At 42.1% G+C, this 23,485-nt stretch overlaps 1 protein-coding gene across 3 annotated transcripts in view; it reads right to left on the reverse strand.

The window, feature by feature from the left end:
• Positions 1–924: 924 nt before the first annotated feature.
• The window catches only part of TTC7B (tetratricopeptide repeat domain 7B), a 101,464-nt gene continuing 78,903 nt past the window's right edge, over positions 925–23,485 (reverse strand). For all 3 annotated transcript variants that reach the window (XM_083435102.1, XM_083435101.1, XM_083435100.1), the window contains 3 exons: positions 23,199–23,339; positions 17,441–17,643; positions 925–1,998 (listed from right to left, as the gene is read on the reverse strand). In XM_083435102.1, the coding sequence (XP_083291228.1) occupies positions 1,777–1,998; positions 17,441–17,643; positions 23,199–23,339 (566 nt within the window). In that variant the 3' untranslated portion in view covers positions 925–1,776. The remainder of the gene's footprint in view (positions 1,999–17,440; positions 17,644–23,198; positions 23,340–23,485) is intronic.

Genomic DNA, 23,485 nt, shown 5'->3' on the forward strand with positions numbered 1-23,485 from the left:
GTTTTAGCCAGATTTTTTAAAAGGCAGGATATTAATGTTTTAAAGGACAACAGAACCTACTTCATTGCCCTCCGCCCGGCTGCTGCCACATGGCCAAAGCCCTATGCCTGATGATCAAGCAAAAGGGAATTACAAGTAGGAAGGCATGTTTTTAGTTAATTTCCTAATGGCTACCCACATTGGTTCCATTTTCTGTAAATTACCAATTAGACCTGCTGTGTCTTGTTTTGATCGAGGGGTCTGTACAGTTGCTGGCCAAATAAGAGCTAATTCTTCAATGCTTCATAGCATTTGCCATCTCGGGGTCCAACAGTGGCTTTAAGTACCTTTTAACAAAACAGGCCCAGCTCCCCGTAGGAGACTAATTCAACAGGAATTTCCAGGCCAGTTGGATGAAGTTTTTGATTCAGCTGTGATCAAGGGCTGTTTTCAGACCCCCAATTTAAATAGGAAGACAAGCTGCTTGTATTAAGTATTATATAACTCGACATAAAAGTGGTCTATTGGTTTACACCTTCCATATACTTATGTGCAGCAAATGAAAAGACTGCTGGACAGCGAACTCTGAGCAAAGGGAAAGTGTGGCCAACAACTGGCAGCTGTTTGTCACAGAGATTAGCCCATCTCACATGGTATGCTCTAAAACCACTTCTTGGAGGATTCTGACATGACTGAACCAGCATGCTATGTGTAAGCCCCGTAGAGCCCCTGATTTAATGGTGGATCTCGACCTTTTCTCAGATCTGGCATTTGCCCTGGATTTTAGAATAGTTCAAATTAGATGTTCTTCTGAGCATCTTTTTGTAAAACAGAGGTATCAGATTAATCAAATCTTCTACTGTGGCTGTGTTACGGTACAGACTGCCATTTTGGGGCAGCCTGATTATTTTCATCCAGCTCCCAAAACGAAGGACAAGCACTATATCCATCCAAAAATCATTTTTATTATTAACATAATCTTCCCATTGAGCCAAGTGGGTTTATAATGCATAAGGAATGTCGGTAAATATTCCGTCTTTAGCATCTTTTTACATATTTCCATTGATAAATAAACTCTGAATTCACATAAAAAAGTTAAACTTAAATAACTAATATTTTCTTTTCATTTCTTCTTCTTCTTCTTTTAAACAGGCATACATTGGTAAAATATAAATATTCTTGTACACAACCTCTCTTCTAAATAAAGGCAATAACAATTAGCTACACATCACAGTTATAAACAACTAAAAACATAAACCTTTCGGTTAATTTGTCTGCCTGGACTACTGCAGAGATGGAGCACAGCAAATTTCACATTTTGATTCCGGGCCCAGAGAGGTTGAAAGACATGAAGAGAACGGGTCTTTGACAGGCTTGGTTAAAAATAGGCTGCTCTGCCACTGAATTTTAACTCGAATCTATTATTCTACAGTTGGTGTTTGATTCTATTTAAAGTTTTACATAACACTCAGATGTCACCTAATAAAACATGGCACAATACCCATTTGAACAATAGCGTCAGGCTTTAAAACTACTATGGGGCGAAGATGTAGGTGATACACGGGTGGTGGCATGTGTGTGGTTCCCCCACACTTCTGGTTAGTTATTTCTCTGCATTAACAATAAGATGTTACTTATCTTCCACAGTCAGAATCTCCCACAGTAATGAGCAGATTGCCTGTTTTGTTGCATTACCTCTCAGCCTGAAGAGCCGCCCTTCGAATCAGGAGGAAGGCTTACGCAGCATGCTTCCTAACATTCTCACATGATGATTCATCAATTTACCCGGACAGCCTTTCAGAGGACTCGAGGGATGATGGTGAAAGGGACAATGGGGCTGCTGGCCTCGAGCTCCAGCGCTGTCAGGAAGCACTCGGTTGCTGCATCGTCATTGCCCTGAGCTTGCAAAACCACCCCGAGGCCATTCCAAACCTCGTGGGCCGTGGAGTTCACCTGGACAGCGTCCCTAAGGATCTTCTCGGCCAGGCTGTACCTTCCGAGCTGGTGAAGTATCAAAGCCTGCAGCAAGCAGAGAAAAGAGTGGCATGGGAAAGAGGCTGAGGGAACGGCAATGAAATACTGCAAATTTAAAAAAGAGAAGAGCACATTCTTCGGTCAGGGCAAATGAGAAGACCATGGCAACAAGGCTGGGCCGTTACCAAATCCCAAAATATTTGGATTCTGCACTCTGGGCAGATTCTGTAAGAGGAAGAGCACATGCTAAAATGGAAAATGAACGGAAGATGTATGTGTGCAGAGGCTGAGCCTCTGGTGATTTAGCTGAGAGGAACTCCTAAAGGGCAAGTGTAGGCTGTGCAATCCTGGAGGAAAAGGCAGCTATTCAACAGCACTTATTGCAATTTTCCATTGCAGTTCAGGCAAGCAGTATACATTCTTCATCAACACACAAATAAACAGTTCAGTTGTACACATTAATTATTAGATTCAGTGGAAGGGGGCATTCCACCTCTGTGTCAAGCAATTGTTAGGGAACCAATTTTTTTTTGGAAGAGGGAAGGACACACCCATAAAACAGGATTATTTTTCCCAATAGGAAGTTTTCTCTTTGGTATTCTCAAAAAAGGCAAGCTTTTTAAACTCCTAGAATCATCCTCCTATTAGTCAATTGAGGACTTCTGGCAGGTAGAAGCTAGCCTTTTGAGAAAACAAACAGAACAGCAAGTGGCTATAAACTATACTTTGCAAACATAGAAAACAAATTAAACGAGTACGTAAAGATCACGATACACTATGCATACAAAGAACCACTCCCCTCCCTCCGGGACATTCACTCTAAGGCAAAGGTTTTCAACCTTTTTGAGTCCACGGCTCCCTTGACCAACTACATTCTTTCTGCAGCACCCCTGTGGGGCTCAGGAACCCAGTTGTGTCACCTCTTGTCTGCAGAGCTGGCAGCCTCACACCCTTTGAAAAACACCCTTCTATGTGGAGTGTTTCCTCAGCCTCTTCTCCCCTCTCCTTGGGAGTCCTCCAGGCAGCTGCTACCACCACCCCTGGTCTCTGAGCTGCCCCCAAAGAGAGCTGCCTCCTCACACTGCCCCACAGGGGCCTGGGACTTGTCTGTCCATTCCCAACAGCAAGGGCTGGCGGACTGGCTGGCTGGGCTCCCTCACCTGCTTACTTGCTTACTCTGAGGCCACCTGGAAACCAGCACCTCTGGCCAGCCCCAGAGGCACCATTCGCCTGGGGAGCTTGTAGCCACGGCTGCTGCAACAAACAGCTGTGCAAGCCTTTGGGAGGCAGAGATGTGAGAGGGCCTCAGAGGAGGGAGAGAAGGAAAGAGGGACAGAGGCCACACCGAGGGTGCCACGGCACACTGGTTGAAAACCACTGCTCTAAGGTAGACAGAGGTGACATTTCCCACTCTGTTGATTGCTCTTAATGAGCAGAATGTACTTTAGTGAGATGTTTGTACACAGTATGCCTTTAAATAAAAAGAGTTCTTTTCAGCCAGCCACTATAGCTAAAGAATCATTAGATTTTATTTATCCTTCAGAATTCAACCATACTGGATAACTAGCATTTTTAAAAATAACAATGCCTTTATAACAACTCTGTGATGTGACTATGCTTGGAATATTAGTATTCTAAATTAGTATTAAGGGGAGGGGTATTCCAGCTTATCAGTTGCACATACAGAGAAAGGTACAGGTTTCGTACCGACTGTGAGGGCAAGGTTAAAAGTATATCAGCAAATAAATGAATCCAGACATCTCCTCCTTCTAAGGGATTTTATTGTCTATCTAGCGGATTAAAAGGGTAGCAGGAGTAGCATGGCTGCTTCTCTAAAGGAAGCATGAAATGATCCAGGAAACTATTTATTAGTGCTTTCGTTTGAAGAAAGGGCACATGTGACATTTAATCTGTTTATTCTAATCAGGCAAGTGCTTTGGGCAAACGAGATAAAATCTTAAAAGTAGCATTCAGATTTGAAAATATGAATGTAGTAAAAAACAAACAAACCCAAGAGGGTTTTAGAATGCAAAGAAACATTCCTTGCTAATCCTTCCTCTCCACCTGACTCACAATAAATGAACTTTGCATTCAAATAATAAAAACTGACAAAAATTAACGGGTAGTCAAACTATATTTTCGTGTCAGTTAAGGCTTTTGGAATATAATATCCATTCTACATTGAAACATTTTTACATTTTTGGGTATTAGTGATCCTACTTTATCCAGGTTTTTCAAGAATCCCTCTGGTCAATGGCAAAATTACAGTTTATTCAAATAGTTCCAGATTCTACATCTAATATTTTGGGCAAAACTTCACCAGATAATTTATTTTGAGTTCTTTTATTGGTGGATTATTGATAAATATAAGGAACCATCTCTCTCTCCCCCAGGTCCAAATCCTAAATATGCCGGGGAAAGGCTATCAACAGAAGATATTATTTGTTTAGAGATGGAAGGGTTTCAAAACAGTTACTTGTTTCTCTTCTGAAGGAAAAAGAAAAGGATTATTTATTTATTTTTAAAAAGTAGAGTTGGCAAGTCCTCACAATAAAAGAATTGAACTGAACTAGACAGTGGAACACTGTTTGTATGCAATGTATGTCTTGACTATGTTATTATGTTTGTTTTTCATGCCTGTTCCTGTCTATTTGATTGTACAATGCAAACTCTCTAGTATACTACATAAATGCAGCTGTGCTATAGTGAAGAGTCCAATCCTCATTGTTCTTACCCTCCCGCCCTCTCGCCCTCAAACAAACCTTGGAGCTAAGGTATTGAATTGCTTTCCCTTGCTGCAAAACTCTTGTTGCTAAGGGGAAAATGCTCTTCTGCTTGGCAACAGTCTTTTCATAAGGTCAGCCTTGGTTGTTGCTACACGCTGAACTTTATTTTGCTCCAAAACAACAACAAATGAATGCATGAAGCAAGTTAGTGCAATTCTAGAAGTATTTAAGAAGAAAGCAGCTCCTTGTGGAAGAAAGAAAAGCTTTGTAATGAGGAACACTTGAAATGGCAAGAGTGTACAGTTTGTTTTAAGCTGCAGCGCTCCGGAATGGCAAATATGTATTTTAAACATGACAATCAATTGATGTTTCCACTGATTTTAAGTAAACTAATTAAACCAATTTCAAAAGAAACTAAAAGGGACCTAGATATATTTAAAGTAAAGAATGTACCAGTGCTGTTTTAGGCGCGCCATTGGTCTAACTGGGCATGAGGATGCTTGCTGCGTTAAAACTCATCCTAAATTCATACTAGCCATAACAGCTCGTATCAAAGGAAGAAGAGCTGGAGTAAAATAAAAACATACTTCTGTTTGAATGATACTAAATTCTAAATCATTCTCTTTCTTGCTGAGAAATCTTTGTTTATTCCTTAAATGCCATGCTGATAAAGGGAGGCTCATGCTGCTTAAAGAAAACATTTGCCTTCTTCAGCCTCAAGCCCTTCAGAGGTTGTCAGACATTACAACTCTGCACGGTCCCTGATCATTGCTGAAGCTGAGGGAAGCAGCAGAGAAAAAACATCTGGAGAGCAGCAGGTTGGTGGTGGGGAAGCAGGGGCATAGGAAGCGGGGTGGCGGGGGGATTGCCCCGGGTGTCCTCACTGAGGTGAGATTCAGTCCGCCGCCCGCCTGCGACTCCCAAGCCAACCCCGAGCCGCCCCTTCATTTTGACAGCTTTGGAGTCGCAGTGGCTTTGGAGGAGCAGGTGGGCGGCGTGCCAAACGTCCGCCATGGGCAGCTAGCTCCTCCCCCAGCTTCAGGGCGCACCGCGGGGGGGGGGGGGAGCCGAACTATTTATTTACTTATTTGCTTGAAATGTTTACAGTCGTACCTCGGCTCCCAAACGCCTTAAGAGTTGAACGTTCCGGCTCCCGAACGATCGAAAACCGGAAGTGAGTGTTCCGGTTTTCAAACATTTTGGAAGTCGAACAGACTTCCGGAATGGATTCCGGAGTATGACTGCATAAGGTATAGGTAAAGGTATCCCTGACCATTAGGTCCAGTCATGGCCGACTCTGGGGTTGCGGCGCTCATCTCGCTTTATTGGCCGAAGGAGCCAGCGTACAGCTTCCGGGTCATGTGGCCAGCATGGCTAAGCCGCTTCTGGCGAACCAGAGCAGCGCATGGAAACACCATTTACCTTCCCGGTGGAGCGATACCTATTTATCTACTCGCACTTTGACATGCTTTAGAACTGCTAGGTTGGCAGGAGCAGGGACTGAGCAATGGGAGCTCACCCCATCACGGGGATTTGAACCGCCGACCTTCGATCGGCAAGTCCTAGGCTCTGTGGTTTAACCCACAGTGCCACCCGCATATGCTGTCCTAAAGCAGAGGCTTACAACAAAGAAACAACTCGAAATTAAATAACAATATGGTAAAAGTATGCTACAGAAGAAAGACAAGTTGCAGAGATTTGATTTTTTTAAAAAATAAATCTTAAATAGATTAAAAGGCCTGGGAAAATAAAAAGACCTTCATTTGGCAGCGAAACACCACCAAAGCAAGTGTCAGGCAAGCTTTTCTGCTGGGCATGATTCAGGTGATGTATCTTATTGGCCTAAAAATTGTGAATGTACAAAGTAGCACAACAGTCTACATCTTTTTGGCTTTACAGCATGGGCAGGTTGAAAAACCAAGCCCTATGGCCTATTTTAACAAGATGTGTAATTGGCCTGCAGTACTGCCTCCAGGTTCCTATTGCAAAAGAACACAAGACCAACTGCTTGCCGCCCTTAGATATCTATTTCTGTTTAAATCATAACACTTCTCTTCAAATGCAAGTTGCATCCACCCACACAACTCAGCTGCATGAGGCCTGAGTCACACACGGTTTTAAAATGCATCTCTGCAACAGTCAGAGCTAGGAATTCGATCGCAGCAAAAGGAGAAAAAAAACCCTAGATTTTTCAGGAATCCAGCTGCACCAAAAAGCCACAATTTGTACAATGACAAGACACCTTTGTCAGTAATACTACCAGACAAACAGTTTCCATTGGCCTCTTTTTTTTAGTACATCTTGCTTTTACATAGGTTTTCTTGATCAACTCCAAAGATCAAGCGCATCATTGGCAAATTTTCTGCTTTTTGTATCATTGCTCCATTTATCACTCCACCTCAGCAGGGCAATTATTCATTTATTTCTCAGTAACTAATGGCCGGCACAAAATGAACATGGTGGCAGCAGCAGCAACGACTGTATACCACACTTATGTGCATTTGGATGAACATTTCTGCAGTTTTTGAGAATGCTGGTGCTGTAAAAAGGCTGCCCGAAAAAGTGCCTGTATCTCTCTGTGTACACACAACGCAGGGACCTCCATGAAATGTGTGTTGCTTTCAGTGCTTTTTCCCCCAAAAAATTTTTAGGGGTACTCTCATTTTCCTACTCGTATTGAAATACTGCGCCTCAATGAGGCCAAACTTAGATTCACAAAATGTTTAGGAGTATGTGTACCCCTGCGTCCCTGTCCCTCAGAAAAAAAACACTGGTTGCTTTCATAAAGGGTGATGTGAATCTGACATATATGGAATAAATTCACGTTGAATGGCAGTAAATCTGTTTTCTTTTGAAATTTGTGCTTTGTTACATCTGCTCAAGTGGGTTATGTGCCAATTCAGAAACACTCAAATCCATTAAAGTTCATCCTGAGCTGCCAAGAAAACAGTAACATTCATGGTTTTGAACCTGCAGTAAAGTGGGGGGAAATCTGAAAAGAGGAAATGGAGTTGGCCCTGATGAGTCGAGTAGGAGAATTATATTATTTCCACATTGGCACAACTTCTCTGTCCTTCATTTCTAAGCTTATTTTCTCACCTCCTGCTGGCCCTGCTGTGTATTTTACGAAGCCATTTATTTCATAGGTGTATAGATTCAACTGAGTAGCTGTTTTTAATTAAAAGCAACAAAACAAAATGAGATACGGTGTTTTTGCTTTCTAGTACAACAATACTGGTTACTTAAGTCATCCTTCCCCAGTATAAGCAGAAATAATTACAGAGAAGCATTTTCAATCTGATATGAATCTAAACATTTAATCAGAGAAAGAAAAAAGTAAATAATATTGATACAAGAGCCACAAAACATGGCTCATACAAAGGATGATTGAGTTTTGTTTATGCAGAATAGATCTCTGGGTAACTTGCAGTAGAGTACCAAGGATTTCCAATTACCAACTGTTTAACAACAGAAATAGCCTTTCTTTCTATTTGCAAATTAGGCTACTGAAACAAATCAATTGTTGTTGTTTAAAAAAACCTGTTTTGGATCTTTTTACAGGTATTATACAGAACAATATAAATGGTGTTTCCTGAGCGGAGGGGGAATCAAGAATCTTGACTGTGAGCCCTGGAAGACCTGCTCCCTGCCTTACAGGCCTTTTCCCACCTGGCCTGGGAGGGCAGGGCCTGGACTGACTCCAGCTGCAAAAGCTGAGGCTGCTGAACAGAATATTGTTTAGGGGGTGGGTGTTGCTGTTAATTTTCTGTATTTTCATTTTGGATCTTATGATTTATGTGGCAATTGTTCAATTTGGTTGTGTACTTTTTAATGTTTTCTTCATGACTACTTTTGCTATGTTTGTAGTCAGATAATTTTTTTATATGTTGTAAGCTGCCTTGAAAATGGTTTTAGCTTTGGAAAGGCGCCATACAAATAAAATGACTGACTGATTGAAGAACGGATTTTTGTGTGACAGTTCTAGTACAATCCCCCTCCTCCAAGAAAAAAAATTCTAGGCAGAAGAGGTGCTCTGGGCAGAAGAGGGTGTCTTTGCCCTTATTTCAAAGCCACTATTTCAAATTTGGCTCCAGGTGATGAATCTCTGGCTGCTTAGGAAGTAAAAGGAGACTATGTAAGCTTCAATAGTACAGAAATATCTCTTATTTAATTGATTAAATGTATCAAAAAATCTATTTTTATGTCAAGGTTTCTATGTTTTTTGATGTCCTTTCATATGAAAAACACATTATTTGACAGACCAAGATAACAGTCTTGAAAGACCTACATTGGCTCCCAGTATGTTTCCGAGAACAATTCAAAGAGTTGGTGCTGACCTTTAAAGCCCTAAACGGCCTCGGCCCAGTATACCTGAAGGAGCGTCTCCACCCCCATCGTTCTGCCAGGACACTGAGGTCCAGCTCCGAGGGCCTTCTGGCGGTTCCCTCCCTGTGAGAAGAGAAGTTACAGGGAGCCAGGCAGAGGGCCTTCTCAGTAGTGGCAGCCACCCTGTGGAACACTCTCCCACCAGACGTCAAAGGAAAAAACAACTACCAGACTTTTAGAAGACGTCTGAAGGCAGTCCTGTTTAGGGAAGCTTTTAATATCTAAGGACTATTGTATTTTAATATTTTGTTGGAACCCGCCCAGAGTGGCTGGGGAAACCCAGCCAGATGGGCGGATTATAAATAACAAATTATTATTATTATTATTATTATTATTATTATTATTATTATTATTTACTTTTCTGGTTTCAATAATGAAAATGCATTGAATTATAGAGGCCATTCAGAAGCCACACACAATCTACCTTGTTATTGTTATCCTATATCCAACTTCAGTGTATAAAGAGCATCACAAGCGCTCTCAGGTGAGCTAGGCTGAGCAACTTTGCCCAGGTTCACCCCAGGGAACTTAGTGGGCACGTAGGAATAATGAATCTATATCTCTCACATGCTACCCACCTGCACCAAAACTTCCCTTCCAATAGTTGTGCTTTCTGCCATTCTGAGCAGACATTTTGCCAAGATTTTCACTGCTAAGATTCTTTGTACAGCAGCTAAGTAACTGCAAAGATTTCCAAGAAATGAGTTACACATAAATGTGAGTGACGTGAGGAGGCACTTTCTCTCTTTTCCATGCATTTTTAATTTTGTGTCAAGATGATATACACATGATTCACACTAACTGAAGCAACGCATAGGCACCAACTGTCAGCTCAACTGACCGGTGCTTCCCCTATTTCTTCTTCTACTGCTTAAAAAGAAGAAGCCAAGCTGAATGATGCTTTCAAAAAGTTAATATTTCAAAGTTTTAGTTTGTGCTAATGGTTCAGCATCTAGGTCATCATGCTTTCACAACCACAAAACCTAAAATATTACTTTTTAAAAAATGAAAGTTGGTACTCCAAATTCCAAGATGACCCAATGGGAGAAGTCACAGCCTGGGAAACGAAAATGAATGAACTTGAGATGTTTAGGTCTGAAGAATGGGAAGGTATCTGAAGGCAGCCCTGTTTAGGGAAGTTTTTAATGGTTGATGTTTCATTGTGTTTTTAATATTTTGTTGGGAGCCGTCCAGAGTGACTGGGGAAACCCAGCCAGATGGGTGGGGTATAAATTATAATAATAATTACTACTACTACTACTACTACTACCAGAAGGTAGAACAGCTGCATGTTAGCCTAGAGAGAATATTTTGAATAATTTTTTTGTATGTAACTGACAGATGGAAATTGGAAGTTCCTTCCTTCCTTCCTTCCCTCTTCTATTCCTCTCTTTTCAGGGTGAGAGACTCCTCGGGAGAGAGCTCCACAAACTGGATGCCACAACAACAAAGACTGTAAGAAATAAGAAGGGAACATCTAGTCCAGCATTCTGTTCTCACAGTGGCCAATCAGATGCGTATGGGGAACCTCCAAGAAGGACCTGACTGCCACAAAGTTTTCTCTACTTGCGATCTTTAGCGATGGGCATGGACATAGCCAAGGAGGGGCAGCTGCCCCCCCAGTCAATAAAAACCAATAAAAATACATAGCAAACTTGAGGTTCTGCTCCCTCAACAAAAGGCCTGCTCCCCGCAACAAAAATCCTGGCTCCACCCATGGCGATGGGTATTCAGGGGCACACCGCCTCAGACAGCGGAAACCGTTGACAGCCATCATGGCCAGCAGTCTTCTCCCCTTACCACTTGCCTCACCTCAGATGGCAGGAGGAGAAGCAAGAGCAACTCCCTTGAAAAGTCAAGCCTTGGGTAAAGAATATATACTTGGGGTTCTCACTCCATTATTAACTAGTTACATGTAAAACACATTTTTATCCAAAGCGAAAGTGTAAAGAAATGTGCGCACAGCTCTTGGGCTTCCTGTGCATGATGCTTTCGAGCATCTCCCAAAGAGGACTGCATGATGCTTAAGCTTTTAGCTCCCTTGTAACGCTAACAGGGCCTTTTGTCTCTGTGCTCTTTCAAGGTTGGTGGTTTGCTAATGGTCTGCTTTGCTCCCCTTTTAAAACCTGACCATTAAGTGCTGTAAAAGACCCTTTCTTCCAGGTCAAATGCTTTATGCAAGGAAATGTGGCTTTGGGGCATGGAAGCTTCCTTTTAGCATGCGGAATCTTTGTCAGCGTAACTTCTCCATCCAATTTCCTAAGCAAAAGCCCCGAACAATGACGCAGAGCTATATTCCCAAAGACAATGTCAGGGTCTCAATATGTATGATCCGGATGCTTCCCTAAAAGCCTTGCTTTTTGAAATAATGCCACAATATAAACTATGGGTAAGCAGAAGATCCAACCAAACACACCCAGAACCCCTCTTCAGACCTTCTTGCTCAACACAGGAAAACAGCAGGTGGAGAGGTGGAAGCAGATCATGGAAGACCAAAGTCAAAATATTGCAGTGTGCAGAGCTCCTGTTCAGTGTTCCTTCCAGGCAGCCATCCTGTCTCCTAGGATGCTCCACCGAAATCTCCCCTCTTGGTTTTCCACCCCTAGACACTCTGCATTCTGTGGCCAGTGAGTACGCTCAATCCTTACTGGTTTATTTTGGTCTTAAGACTTTTCATACTTCAAACTGCTAGGGCTTCCCAGGATGTGCTGATACCTGCCAGTTTGGCTACACAAGGATCCACACTTGGAGAACAAGTTCATTATTACACATGGAATTATTTATTGGCCAAGTTTTTCTTTTAGACAGCTTAATTGATAATCGCTAAGCACTAAAAATCTAAAACTAATGTGAAGCAAAGAGCCAGAATCACTCACCCAAGGGGCACTCCTAGAGAGGAAGGTCTTTGGAAACCTTCTGACATTCACCAGGGAACTTGCCTGGTTAAACAGGTTTAACCAAGAGGAGCCACCACTGAAAAGGCCCTGTTTCTTCTCCTCACTCCTTTTATTTAAACAGAACCAAGTGTCCAGATAAAGGCCTTAACATTCGACAAAGAGAGTAAACACGATAACTATTCTGCTGCATTCTGGTGTAGAAGCTCAGTGCAAGGAAAACAGCATGCTGGATTTAAGTATAGCATCTCACAAGGCTATGCAAATATTACAACTGTAGAACTAAACAGTGACAAAGATCAGAGAGACAAAAAAGATATAGGCAAGCAGCAAAGAAAATTACTACTTTCATTGAATTGCCTGCAGCTCACCCAGTCCTTAAGGATCATGGGGGGTAACAGAATATAATTTAATCACATTCAACGTCACATCTTCATTGCCAATTTTGCAGCAAAACTGATAATCAGTTCTTAATTAATATTATAACATTAAATTGCTTTAAGAAGCCTTGAATAGGAGAGCCACTCACCAAATTAAAAGGTAATACAGTGTATTATCTAACTGAGCAGACACTATAAACACATTATCAAGCTTCCTTACATTTTTTTTTAAGATGCATGTTCTTCTTCTTAAACCAACAACACAAAATGAAGTTACCATCAGTTAGTATTCAGGAAACAGCACTGCTACTGAGCATTAGTCATGATTTAATTGGCTAGCTGATTAATCAGTTGATTTACTAAAATTCTTAGTTGGATCATTTAAGTTTCTATACATAATTATGTCTGGTTCAGAAATCATGGAACTGCAGTTAAATTGGCCTATATACTAGGCAAATATTGATACTGATACATTACCCAAAAAATTAGCAAGCTGATACAAAATTAGTATGATGCTGTACCAGTGGGCTGAAATGCAGACATTCAACATCTCCTTGAATTCTGTGAAATAGGCTAGGTTTCTTGCATCCTCAAGAACTCTCTGCCCATTCTTTTAAGGCAAAACTATACGTCAGGCTAAATGTGTTATTAATAACTACATGAAGTCTTTAAAGCAATTTAATAGCAGTTTCACCAGGACAGCAATGTGTACGGAGAATTTAAGTGTTCATTCCCAAGCTGTGATCTCAATGAGTGCTCCCCCTGGCTATGAGTCTTAGGAAAAAGTTTGAAGTAGTTACGAAGGACACTTTTAGCATCCTGTGTCATTTGTCCTAGTAAATGGGGGGTGGGTGGACGCTACACCTTGTACATCATTATTATTTTACATGATGAGCTTGGCTTGACCCTCACGACAGAACACTGTTCTCTGATACAGTGGTGCCCTGCAAGACGAATGCCTCGCAAGACGGAAAACCCGCTAGACGAAAGGGTTTTCCGTTTTGGAGATGCTTCGCAGGACGAATTTGCTATGGGCTTGCTTTGCAAGACGAAAATGTCTTGCGATTCCTGGGTTGTTGTTTTTTTGCTCCCCACCCCCCTTTTCTAAGGCACTAAGATGCTAATAGCCTTTTAGCAGCTAATCCGCTAATCCCTTAAGCCTTAAATAGCCGCTAATAGCCGCTAAACCGCTAATAGCGCTAATCCGCTAATGGGCTTGCTTCACAAGACGAAAAAACCGCTAGACGAAGAGACTCACGGAACTTGCGAGGCACCACTGTATGCACAATTTGACAAAACATTAAATAAAACACGCTATATAACTCTTTTGAAGAATGCACCTTGTTAGGCCAGTGAAGTTTAACACTAGCACTTTAACCAGATACAAGATGAGCAAATCGCAGTGACATCCTAAGTTTGGCTAGAAACCATCTACTTAGTTCAATGCAATTAGATACACGAGCATGAAGTCGTTGCCACAACTTGCTCTAGCTTGAGCACTGCCATTAATTTATATTTTCCAAATCATAGAAGTGCTTCTGTTTAACTGATAAGCAATGGAAAAGAGCATCTTTTCCAACGCTAACACACAAAGGAGACAATAAAATGGAAAGCTCACATGAACCTGCCATCTGACATTTCATCTTCAAAGGACCACTATAAAAACTGTTGCATTACAAGGCGGAAACTTTGTTTCAGTAACATTTTCCAGTAGATTTTTAAAAAATAAATACTTAATGGAATTATCCGCTCTGCCAACAGAAAGAAGAATATCAAACAAGATATTCTGACCACTGGCCACTCTCTTGCTCCTCTATGCTGTTCCGGGTTTCTTCCTGAGCCCCTCGAGCCAATATCGGGAAAGGCGGGCTCACTATGTATGCATAGATGCTCAGCTGGAGCACCAAGGAATGGCAACATTAAAAAAAAATACACTGCAATTAAATGTTTTTCTTCTGGAGAAATGGGCTCTTGGAGCAGAATCTAACTCAAGTTAGCATAATAATGGAGCAGAACTGGGTGAGTTTGTTCAGACTTAAGTAAATGCCGGTTTACACAACAAGGCGGCGTACAGAAATGTATACAATAAAATATAATCCACCATAAAAGCAGTACAAAATTACCAATAAAAGTGAATTCTTACAAAAGTCCTAGCAGAGACACAAATAAAACCAGCATCCACCCAAAGAAAACTTTGCTATAGGAAGCTTGAAACACAGTCAAAAAACCCTCCCTTCAAAATTTTGGGAAGTGTGTAAGTAAACCTTATGCCACTGATCTCTTACTCATTCTGTTATTACTATAGAGACTTGTTATTCCCATTTTACAGACACTAGCCCTTAGCAAGCGCAAACTGTGACTGCTCGCTTGCATATATCAAGTAAACGCTTGACACTGAAAACACGTAAGTTTAGGTGCAGCATAGGACCCAGCCTGCTATAATTGGCAGGGGCCCAAAATGTAAAGGGGAAAAACATAAAGGGAAAGAAAGGCAAGAGGACATGGGGAGGATGGGGAGGAGGGCCACACTCTTGTCTAAATCTTAGATATTTGTGTAACGTTTCTTATGGTAAGGGGGGGGGAGGCTTCTCCCCAGCATTAAGGGAAGCTATCCTAGCCCATTTTCTATCAGCTGAGGACAAGAGTCTCTATGGTGTTCAGAGGAGTCTTTACTGGAAATATAATAGAAACTGCTTCTTTCAAGTTGAATTCAAGTGGGCAAGGCAGGGGATTTTAATGTATGGCTTTTATTTTAACATAAGTGTGCTGCTTTCTGTCCACCGCCCACGCGCTTTACAAGGTACCTTTTAGCACTTGCCAATGTGCTTAATTATCTCGAACAGCCGGAGAACCAAAAAAGAAAAGAAAAAGAAACCTTTCCCTGCTCTGTGTTCCATTCTGGTGTTTTGCCTTATGTGCTCTTTTTCGGGATGCAGGGAGGAAAAGCCTCTCTGAATAATTCATAGGGGCCTAGGCAGAAACAAGCTCCTACTTTTGAATAAAAACGTTGGGTACAAGGAAGGGATTGTAACTTTTCCACTGAGATCTATTTGCAGCAGAGGTACTTTGAACAGCTATGTTAAAATGGGACAGTGGGGTTTTGTTTTTTGTTGCACAGCAAGGCTACGTTGAAAAGGCTACTCTGCAATACAATTCTAATGGAACAGACCAAAGATACCATTCCTGCTGGCCAAAAGGAGATTCCCAAACTTGCACCTATAACTTCTGTACTACTATGAGCCGTTCGCTAATGTCAAACTAGACATGGCATTCTTTGGTCCATCATGGCTGGTTTTTGACAAATAAAACAAGACACCCCCCACCCTCCAATAAGCTTGGACTGTGTTGTTGTGGAATGAGGCAGAGAGAGCATGAATACCTTGCCATCCTGGGGTGCCTTCTCCTAAGCTATTACATTTATTTCTTTATATCACAGGTGGTTGGGGTCCCCCCCAGTTTTGAAAGATCAGCATTCTAGCCGCCATCATTAAACGAACTACCGTTTCCAGGTCTTCTTCCAACATTATACCTCTAAGATATCCAAACAAAATTACTACTAGATCCCTTGGAAGATAATATCAAAAGTCCTGCCCTCCCCCCTTTTTAATAAGACAGTCTTCCAAAAGATCTGTATTGTAGGACATCCCTGTATCGTTGGAAACATATTTGCACTGGGTGTCTTATATCTTTGTCTTGAATTGTATATTATATATTGGGAGGTTGTGTGATTTTTGGCACCATCCACATGTTTGAAACTATATCAGGTATCACATTTATTAGTGAGAAAATGTAGAGGAAAACCATGGGAATTTCGCTGTTGTGCCCCAATATTTCAGACGCCCCTTCCTCTGTTAATAAATGTGAAACACACACAGCATTTAGAAAGAAAACTTATTACAAAACCTGCAACCACTTGAAGAACTGAAAAAGAAATTTGAAATCAATACTAATTTCCATCCACATGAAGCAGAAGACATGAATAGGAAAGAGGTAAAAATATTGAGTTAAGTTGTACCGAAAATCAGATGCAGTGAAATGCCTTATGCAGCAGTTAAATGCCTTATAAGTAATTCATACTGTGAACAAAATCAAAATGAGCATGTCAGCAGGTCCAGTGTTGTACTGCAATCAGGGGGAACAATCAAAGCTACACTAACACCAGTGCAGAACCTACAGCCCACAGCCTAATTAGGCTCACCAAGGCAGGCATGGTGGCTTGGGCTTAGTCAAGCCACACCCACCCAGGCCCACGCGGAGCAGGGAACAGCTGGGTACATTTGCCCGGGACTCAGGGGGCTAAACTGACAGGGGCACCTGGGACTTGCTGGTTTTTTTGTTTGAGTTTATAACTTCATTCTAACAAGACTCCTGCCCGGGCCTCACACATGGGCCTGCACCCACCTGCCCAAAATCTGGCAGCATATAGGACATGAGCTTTTGTGCAGATACGACACACGGCTGGCCCAAATGTGGCTTGTAGAGGTTGCTGACAGCTGATAGGTGTCACCTGCAGAACCCTGCGCTTAGTGTGGCATGGGGCTCTTTGATGCTTGCAGAGAGCCGTGTTCCTGTTGGGTTTTCTAAGACGGAGCAAAAATGGATCACTCGACATCAGGTGATTGAAAGGGGGACACCCACCTCTCCTGGCTGTCTCACCTCGCCTCTCCTGGGTGCCCTGGCTGACCCTGGGAAAGGCCCCTCTGGGCAAAAAGCCACCACTGACAACTGTAAGTTGTGCGAGTCAAACTAATAACCCCAAGAAAAGTCCCCCCCTACTAGCTAAATGCAGCTGATGCTGCAACTGTGCTGTGCATGGGGGGGGGGGGCTGCTAAGGAGCAGCACTGGAAGTGGTTTGTTCCTTATTTATTATTTTTACCTATGTGGTTTTGTCCTCTCTTTCTCTTCTTCTACCACAGATAGGCTCACAACAGTTTTAACTGAACTTACGAAACATCATTGTAGACTGCTCAACAAACTTCTAATTATCCAACTGTTTGTATAATTGGGGCGCAATAATAATATTAATCACAAAGCACTTGACATATGCAAAGCCAGTGTTCAAGCGCTTCGCATGCATTCTGTGGTGTAAACAGGACTTACCAATCTCTGCATACTTTTGACATGCGTTGGGCTGATAGATAAGGCCTCTTCATACCAGCGTTTGGCTTCATCAATATTTCCCCGAAGTTCTGCCACTTGACCTCTCATGTACAGAACGTTGTGAGACATTGGAAAGAGGTTAGCAGCTTCCTGAGTACACGCTGTGGCTTCTGCAGGCTTTCCAATTCCTATGTATACTTCAGCTGTAAGGAGGAGGAAGGAGAGAGACGAATGAATGGCCCTCCCTAATTAATAGGGGAGGAAGGGAAAGGAGAATGTTAGCTGCTTTGAGACTCCTTCGGGTAGTGATAAAGCGGGATATCAAATCCAAACTCTTCTTCTAATATTCTCTCCATTGATTGTTTTATGGCTAAGTTCCCCAAGGAAACTACCTCAAGCAAAGATTTTCTCTCTCAAATATATATATTCCAATCCTCATTAATTCTCTTGAGACGCCAGCTTTTGTGAATCCAAGGGTACAAAGGGTAGGGTGGGAAAGGAATGAAGGGAAACTTGGGCTTAGCTCTGATGTGGAACAATAATGAGGTTGCATGGGTTGTTTCAGGGCTTTTTCTCAGCCGGAACTCACCAGAAACCAGTTCTGGCACCTCTCAGGTGGGCGCCATTGCCATTAGAAGAGAACAAGGGAGGCGTTCATGGTGAATTCCAGCACCTCTTTTTCTAGAAAAATAGTACTGGGTTGTTTCCATATGAAAGAAAACAATCTTCAAACCTCTCCCATCTCTATCCATGCTATTTCTATCTCTATGAGCGTCCCCACCCCCATCATTCAGCCTGGACACTGAGGTCCAGCTCCGAGGGCCTTCTGCCGATTCCCTCACTGCAAGGTTACAGGGAACCAGGCAGAGGGGCTTCTTGGTAGTGGCGTCCACCCTGTGGAACGCTCTCCCATCAGATGTCAAGAAATAAACAACTACCTGACTTTTAGAAGACATCTGAAGACACCCCTGTTGTGGGAAGTTTTTAATGTTTGATGTTTTATTGTGTTTTTAATATTCTGTTGGGAATATTATTATTAGTATCCTTTTCTTTTAAAAAACAACATGGCCCTGGAACAGGAGAATTCAGACAACACGCATTAAGGATAACATTAACTTTGAGACCCTTTAAAAACACAATGGGTGGGATTCAACTAAACAGTCATGTGTGCTGAACAAAGTCCCACAATTTGACTCCCCCGCCCAAAAAAATTCCCCTATATCAGCTCCAGGTTGGGGCAAAGAATCAGGCAACTAGTTCCAAATACTCAGGGGAAAGTTGGACTTTTATTTCTAAGAGAGCAACCCCTCTCTCTACTATAGCAACCGCTTTTGAAACCGAGGAACAGCTTCATAAACTGTTAGCAATATGGGATGGGGAAGTGTTCAAAGGCGGGGGCGGGGAATCTGAGGAGCACATGCAAGCCTTTGGGGATTCTTAAAGTAGCTGTCTGGATCCCAGCCCAGTAAGTAAAGATTATTTTAACCAAAGGTGTGAAGGCATATATTAGCACTTCGATCTGCTGGGAACCAGCAGAGGAAGAATAAAGGAAAATCTGAAAAGTGTGATGAAGCCCTTCCAATAATTGCATAAAAACATCAAGGACCTCATAAAAGCATTTGATAATTTTAAAGCCAATGTTTAAGTAAATTGCAGCCCAGGCTACAGAGCAAAATGCCTTCCGATTAGGCTCAGATGGGCACTCAAGTCTGTCTCTCAATGAGTTATTAATGCATGCAATTTTTTTCCACTGACACTTTCAGGCATTTTCTCTCCCTCTCTCAAATTTTGCTTGATATCATTCATACTGCTGTGAACTACCTCAGTTTTCACAGAAGCAGTAAAGATGCTGATTTATAAATTCCCTATATATCTCCTCTTTTCTGCTCACTTGTAGTTTAATAACCAAACAACATCTAAACACACACACACAATTTTGTTTCCCCCTACCCATCACTGTAAAATAATGTGGCTGGTATATAAAAAACTGCTTCCATACGAAGGTTTTTAAATAACCACCAGCCTGATAGTAATATGTGAAAAAGTGACAGCCAGGATCCCAAGGGCCATTCATGATGTACCACAGGGACATTTACTTAACGTACTTTCCACTGTAGTAACAGTGCCTTACAACAAAACAAAACAACACCATACTGTACTTGTTAGGCCTAGCTTTCTGATGACAAACCACCTCTTACTTTCTTTCTCTCCCACCCGCCCACCAACCCCAAATATTATGGGACCATCCAAGGTGGCGCTGCATACAATGCAAACAGTGGGGTTCTGGCATTAGAGTTGGAACCCCTTTCTCATCAAGGTGTGGAAGAGAGGGAGAAAGACAATTTAACTCAACGGCACCACCCTGGTTCTATTCAGGTGAAACTCAAACCAGGGCTCAGGAACATCTAGCTGCCCAGGTATGCCAAAAAAGCTAGGGAACAGGAGAGCTCAAAAGAGTAGCCAGGCTTAAAAAGGTAAAGGGACCCCTGACCATTAGGTCCAGTCACGGACGACTCTGGGGTTACGGCCCTCATCTCACTTTACTGGCCGAGGGAGCCGGCGTACAGCTTCCAGGTCATGTGGCCAGCATGACTAAGCCACTTCTGGTGAACCAGAGCAGCGCACGGAAACGCTGTTTACCTTCCCGCCGGAGTGGTACCTATTTATCTACAGTGGTACCTCGGGTTAAGAACTTAATTCGTTCTGGAGGTCTGTTCTTAACCTGAAACTGTTCTTAACCTGAAGCACCACTTTAGCTAATGGGGCCTCCTGCTGCCGCTGCGCCGCCAGAGCACAATTTATGTTCTCATCCTGAAGCAAAGTTCTTAACTGAGGTAATATTTCTGGGTTAGCGGAGTCTGTAACCTTTAGCATATGTAACCCGAAGCATATGTAACCCGAGGTACCACTGTACTTGCACTTCATGCTCTCGAACTGCTAGGCTGGCAGGAGCAGGGACTGAACAACGGGAGCTCAAACCGCTGACCTTTTGATTGGCAAGCCCTAGGCTCTGCGGTTTAGACCACAGCGCCACCCTTGTAGCCAGGCTTAAACAAGGCCAATTATGCAGAGTCTGTGTGAGTCACAGGGCTACTCAGGACTGACTTGGGACATATTAGGTCTTGTCTGGCTGTCACGCTTTGAAATTTCATGCAATGGGAGGCTGGTCTAGTCCCATTGCAGATGAAATTATTCCGGCAGGCCTTTGACTCATAATGTAGTCTTGGCCGCTGCAAAATAGGTGCCATTTTACTGGTATATTTTATCTTCCTTGTTTAATGTTTTCACTTTGCATATTATTGTGCTTTATTTTATTTGCATTTCATTGCTTTTGGCACCATTTGAAACATGTCAATCAACCAAAGTACTTCCTCTGTTGAAAAGCCACTGTCTCAGGCTTGAAATAAGCCTCAAGTCTTTCTGAGGCTTACAGAAAAATAAAAATAAAATAAAATATATTGAGGACTGTTGTTCCAAAAAAACCCCTCCCCAAACACACAACCATGCGTGTGCTACTATGACATCACATTTTTCTTCTCAGAACTATTGGGCATACCCAACAACCTCCACTAGTTGGAAGAAGCCAACACAGAAAAGGCATTAGACAAGTTTGATCTTACAGAGGACTAAAGATCAAAACAGAAAGTGAGACCTTAAGCTGCCGTAAGACTCTTGTAACTTTTTGATTGGTTCTAACAAAGGTATTGATCAACTATGGATTTAGGAGTTACCCTTGTTTTTTTAAAAACCTAAACACAATCATTCTAATTCAAGGGGGAACAAACAGAATTTGGAATATTTAAATATGGGCAATGTGTAAATAATACACCTCCCACACTACTGCTCCAATTAAAAAGGAGCTTTCAAGTTGAAAAGTATGGTGGAAGACCCAAACACGTATCATCCACATCGTGACTGTTTTGCACTATGTCTGTCTGGAATTAGTAGGCAAGCATCTAATTTATTTATTTTGCCTGATAAAACATAATTAACAACAAGATGTTTTACAACATAACAAAGTTTAAACAAATCACACTGTTTTGTAACTCAGTACCATAAATTGCTCCCATTTATCTGTCCCTTTTATATAGCATAAGAGGTCACACCATACACCTTTGTATTTCCAACCTCAAGGCTCAGTTCAGATCTGAGGTCAAGTACATTCTTTTCTTCCCTGCAACATTCTTCCTCTCTTTATTTATCGTTTTAGGAAGCAGACAAAGGCTTCTGTCCTAACCTTACGTACCTGGGAGCACGCCTCACTGAACTCAGTGTGATTCGTTTCTGATTAATATACGTAGGATGACAATATACAGCTGCAAACCTATATGCTGGGAAACTAGTAGCTGAGATTTCCTATTCTTGTTTTTATCATCCTACTACTACCCCTACTAAATATTTTGGAACGGTTTTTGTCTGCCTACCTGTTTTCTATGCATTTTGGACATTTCTTAATGAAAATTTTGCACGATGGTTTCTGAGATCCAGGAGCAGGTATGGACATCATTGGATGCCATTTTCAATCAAGATGGCAGACCGAACTTTTCAACACCGCACTGAGTTTTTGCTTTCTCAGCATTCTGGACCACTGCTGGGTACAAGGCTGCAAGTTTCTCATCTCTGTATCCTATTAATGCACTCAGGACCAGTGTACATGCCCTGCCCCCCCCCCCCAATCCTCAGAACAACCTTATGATGAAGATTAGCGCAAGATGGGTTTCATGAATGAGTAACCAGCATTCTGTATTTGCAGACAACATCTCATTTAGGAAAATAATCTGTGGATCTGATTCCTCTAACTTTCTGTCTAAGACAATACAGCACAGTTAACAGATACATCATATGGGTCTTCGGCTGATTTGTTTGGGGGCAAAGTGATTTTACTTCTGACCTGTATTTCAAAAACAGCATCATTTCTTGAAATAGGTACGTTATAGTCTCTGATAATAGCTTGCCGCCTCACTTGTGAGTCAAACTGCCTTAAACGTTATTCCATAACTCTGTAATATCGATATCTCAATATACCTCACATATCTGAGCTTAACAGCAGAAGGTTCAGTCAACCTCTTTTACTCTATAAAAGCACATTTACATGAGTTTGTTATTGACACCTCAAGTCAGAAGAGCATGAGGCTCTTAATCTCAGGGACTTGGGTTCGAGCTCCACGTTGGGCAAGAAGATTCCTTCATTGCAGGAGGTTGGACTAGATGACCCTCATGGTCCCTTCCAACTCTACAATGTTATTATTCTACATAAAAAATGTATTTCAGATTCTCCACCCCCCTCCCGAAATTAGTTTTAGCTTGCTATTCTCTTTTGCAGTCTGAAAAGCATGTAATTGCAGATGGCATTTTATCTTTTTTGCCTGAAATTCATGGTTTGAGCTGTCCAGATTAAAGTTCACCGAAACAACATCACTCTTAATTTTCAATGAGGCACTTTAAATTTCCATGACTTAACACAACCTGAGCAGCAGATGGGAAGGGGGCGGCGGGGGTGGGGTGGGGAACTCAACCTCCTGACAAGGTTGTTAAATACTAAATGCCATCCTCCCCTAGACTACTGTTTCATAAATTAAGCATACAATGTTCTTGTCTTGAAATGTAACGAAATGCCACATTCCGAATAAGTGTCCTTAAAAGCTGTGCTTTTAGCTGACATACAATAAAAAAACATTCTGCCCCGCTGAAGGCAATGAATACAGATTCCTGTAGCTAATGAGCAGGAAAAAAGAAAACAGCAGCTGTGCCCTATTACCTGCATGAAGCCAGATTTGAGCCAGAGTCATCCAAGGATGCAGAGGACCTTGCTTCGGAGCACTGCTCTGCAAAGACGAGGCAACTTCAGACAGCGCCTGCTCCACTCTAGAGGCTGCTATCGACGTCGCATGGATCGAACCTGCGGAAATAATAGACATAGCTTGCATCAGTAGAAAGAAAGAGAAAGCCTGGGCTTCAGCTGCTTGCTGTTCTGCTTTTTAACTCTGTGCATGTAAAGGTGTTGCGAAACCTTAAAACATCTACGTTTGCCAGGCTCCCCCTTCC

Source organism: Podarcis tiliguerta (assembly GCF_965153285.1).
Source record: "Podarcis tiliguerta genome assembly, chromosome: 1".
NCBI lineage: Eukaryota > Metazoa > Chordata > Lepidosauria > Squamata > Lacertidae > Podarcis > Podarcis tiliguerta.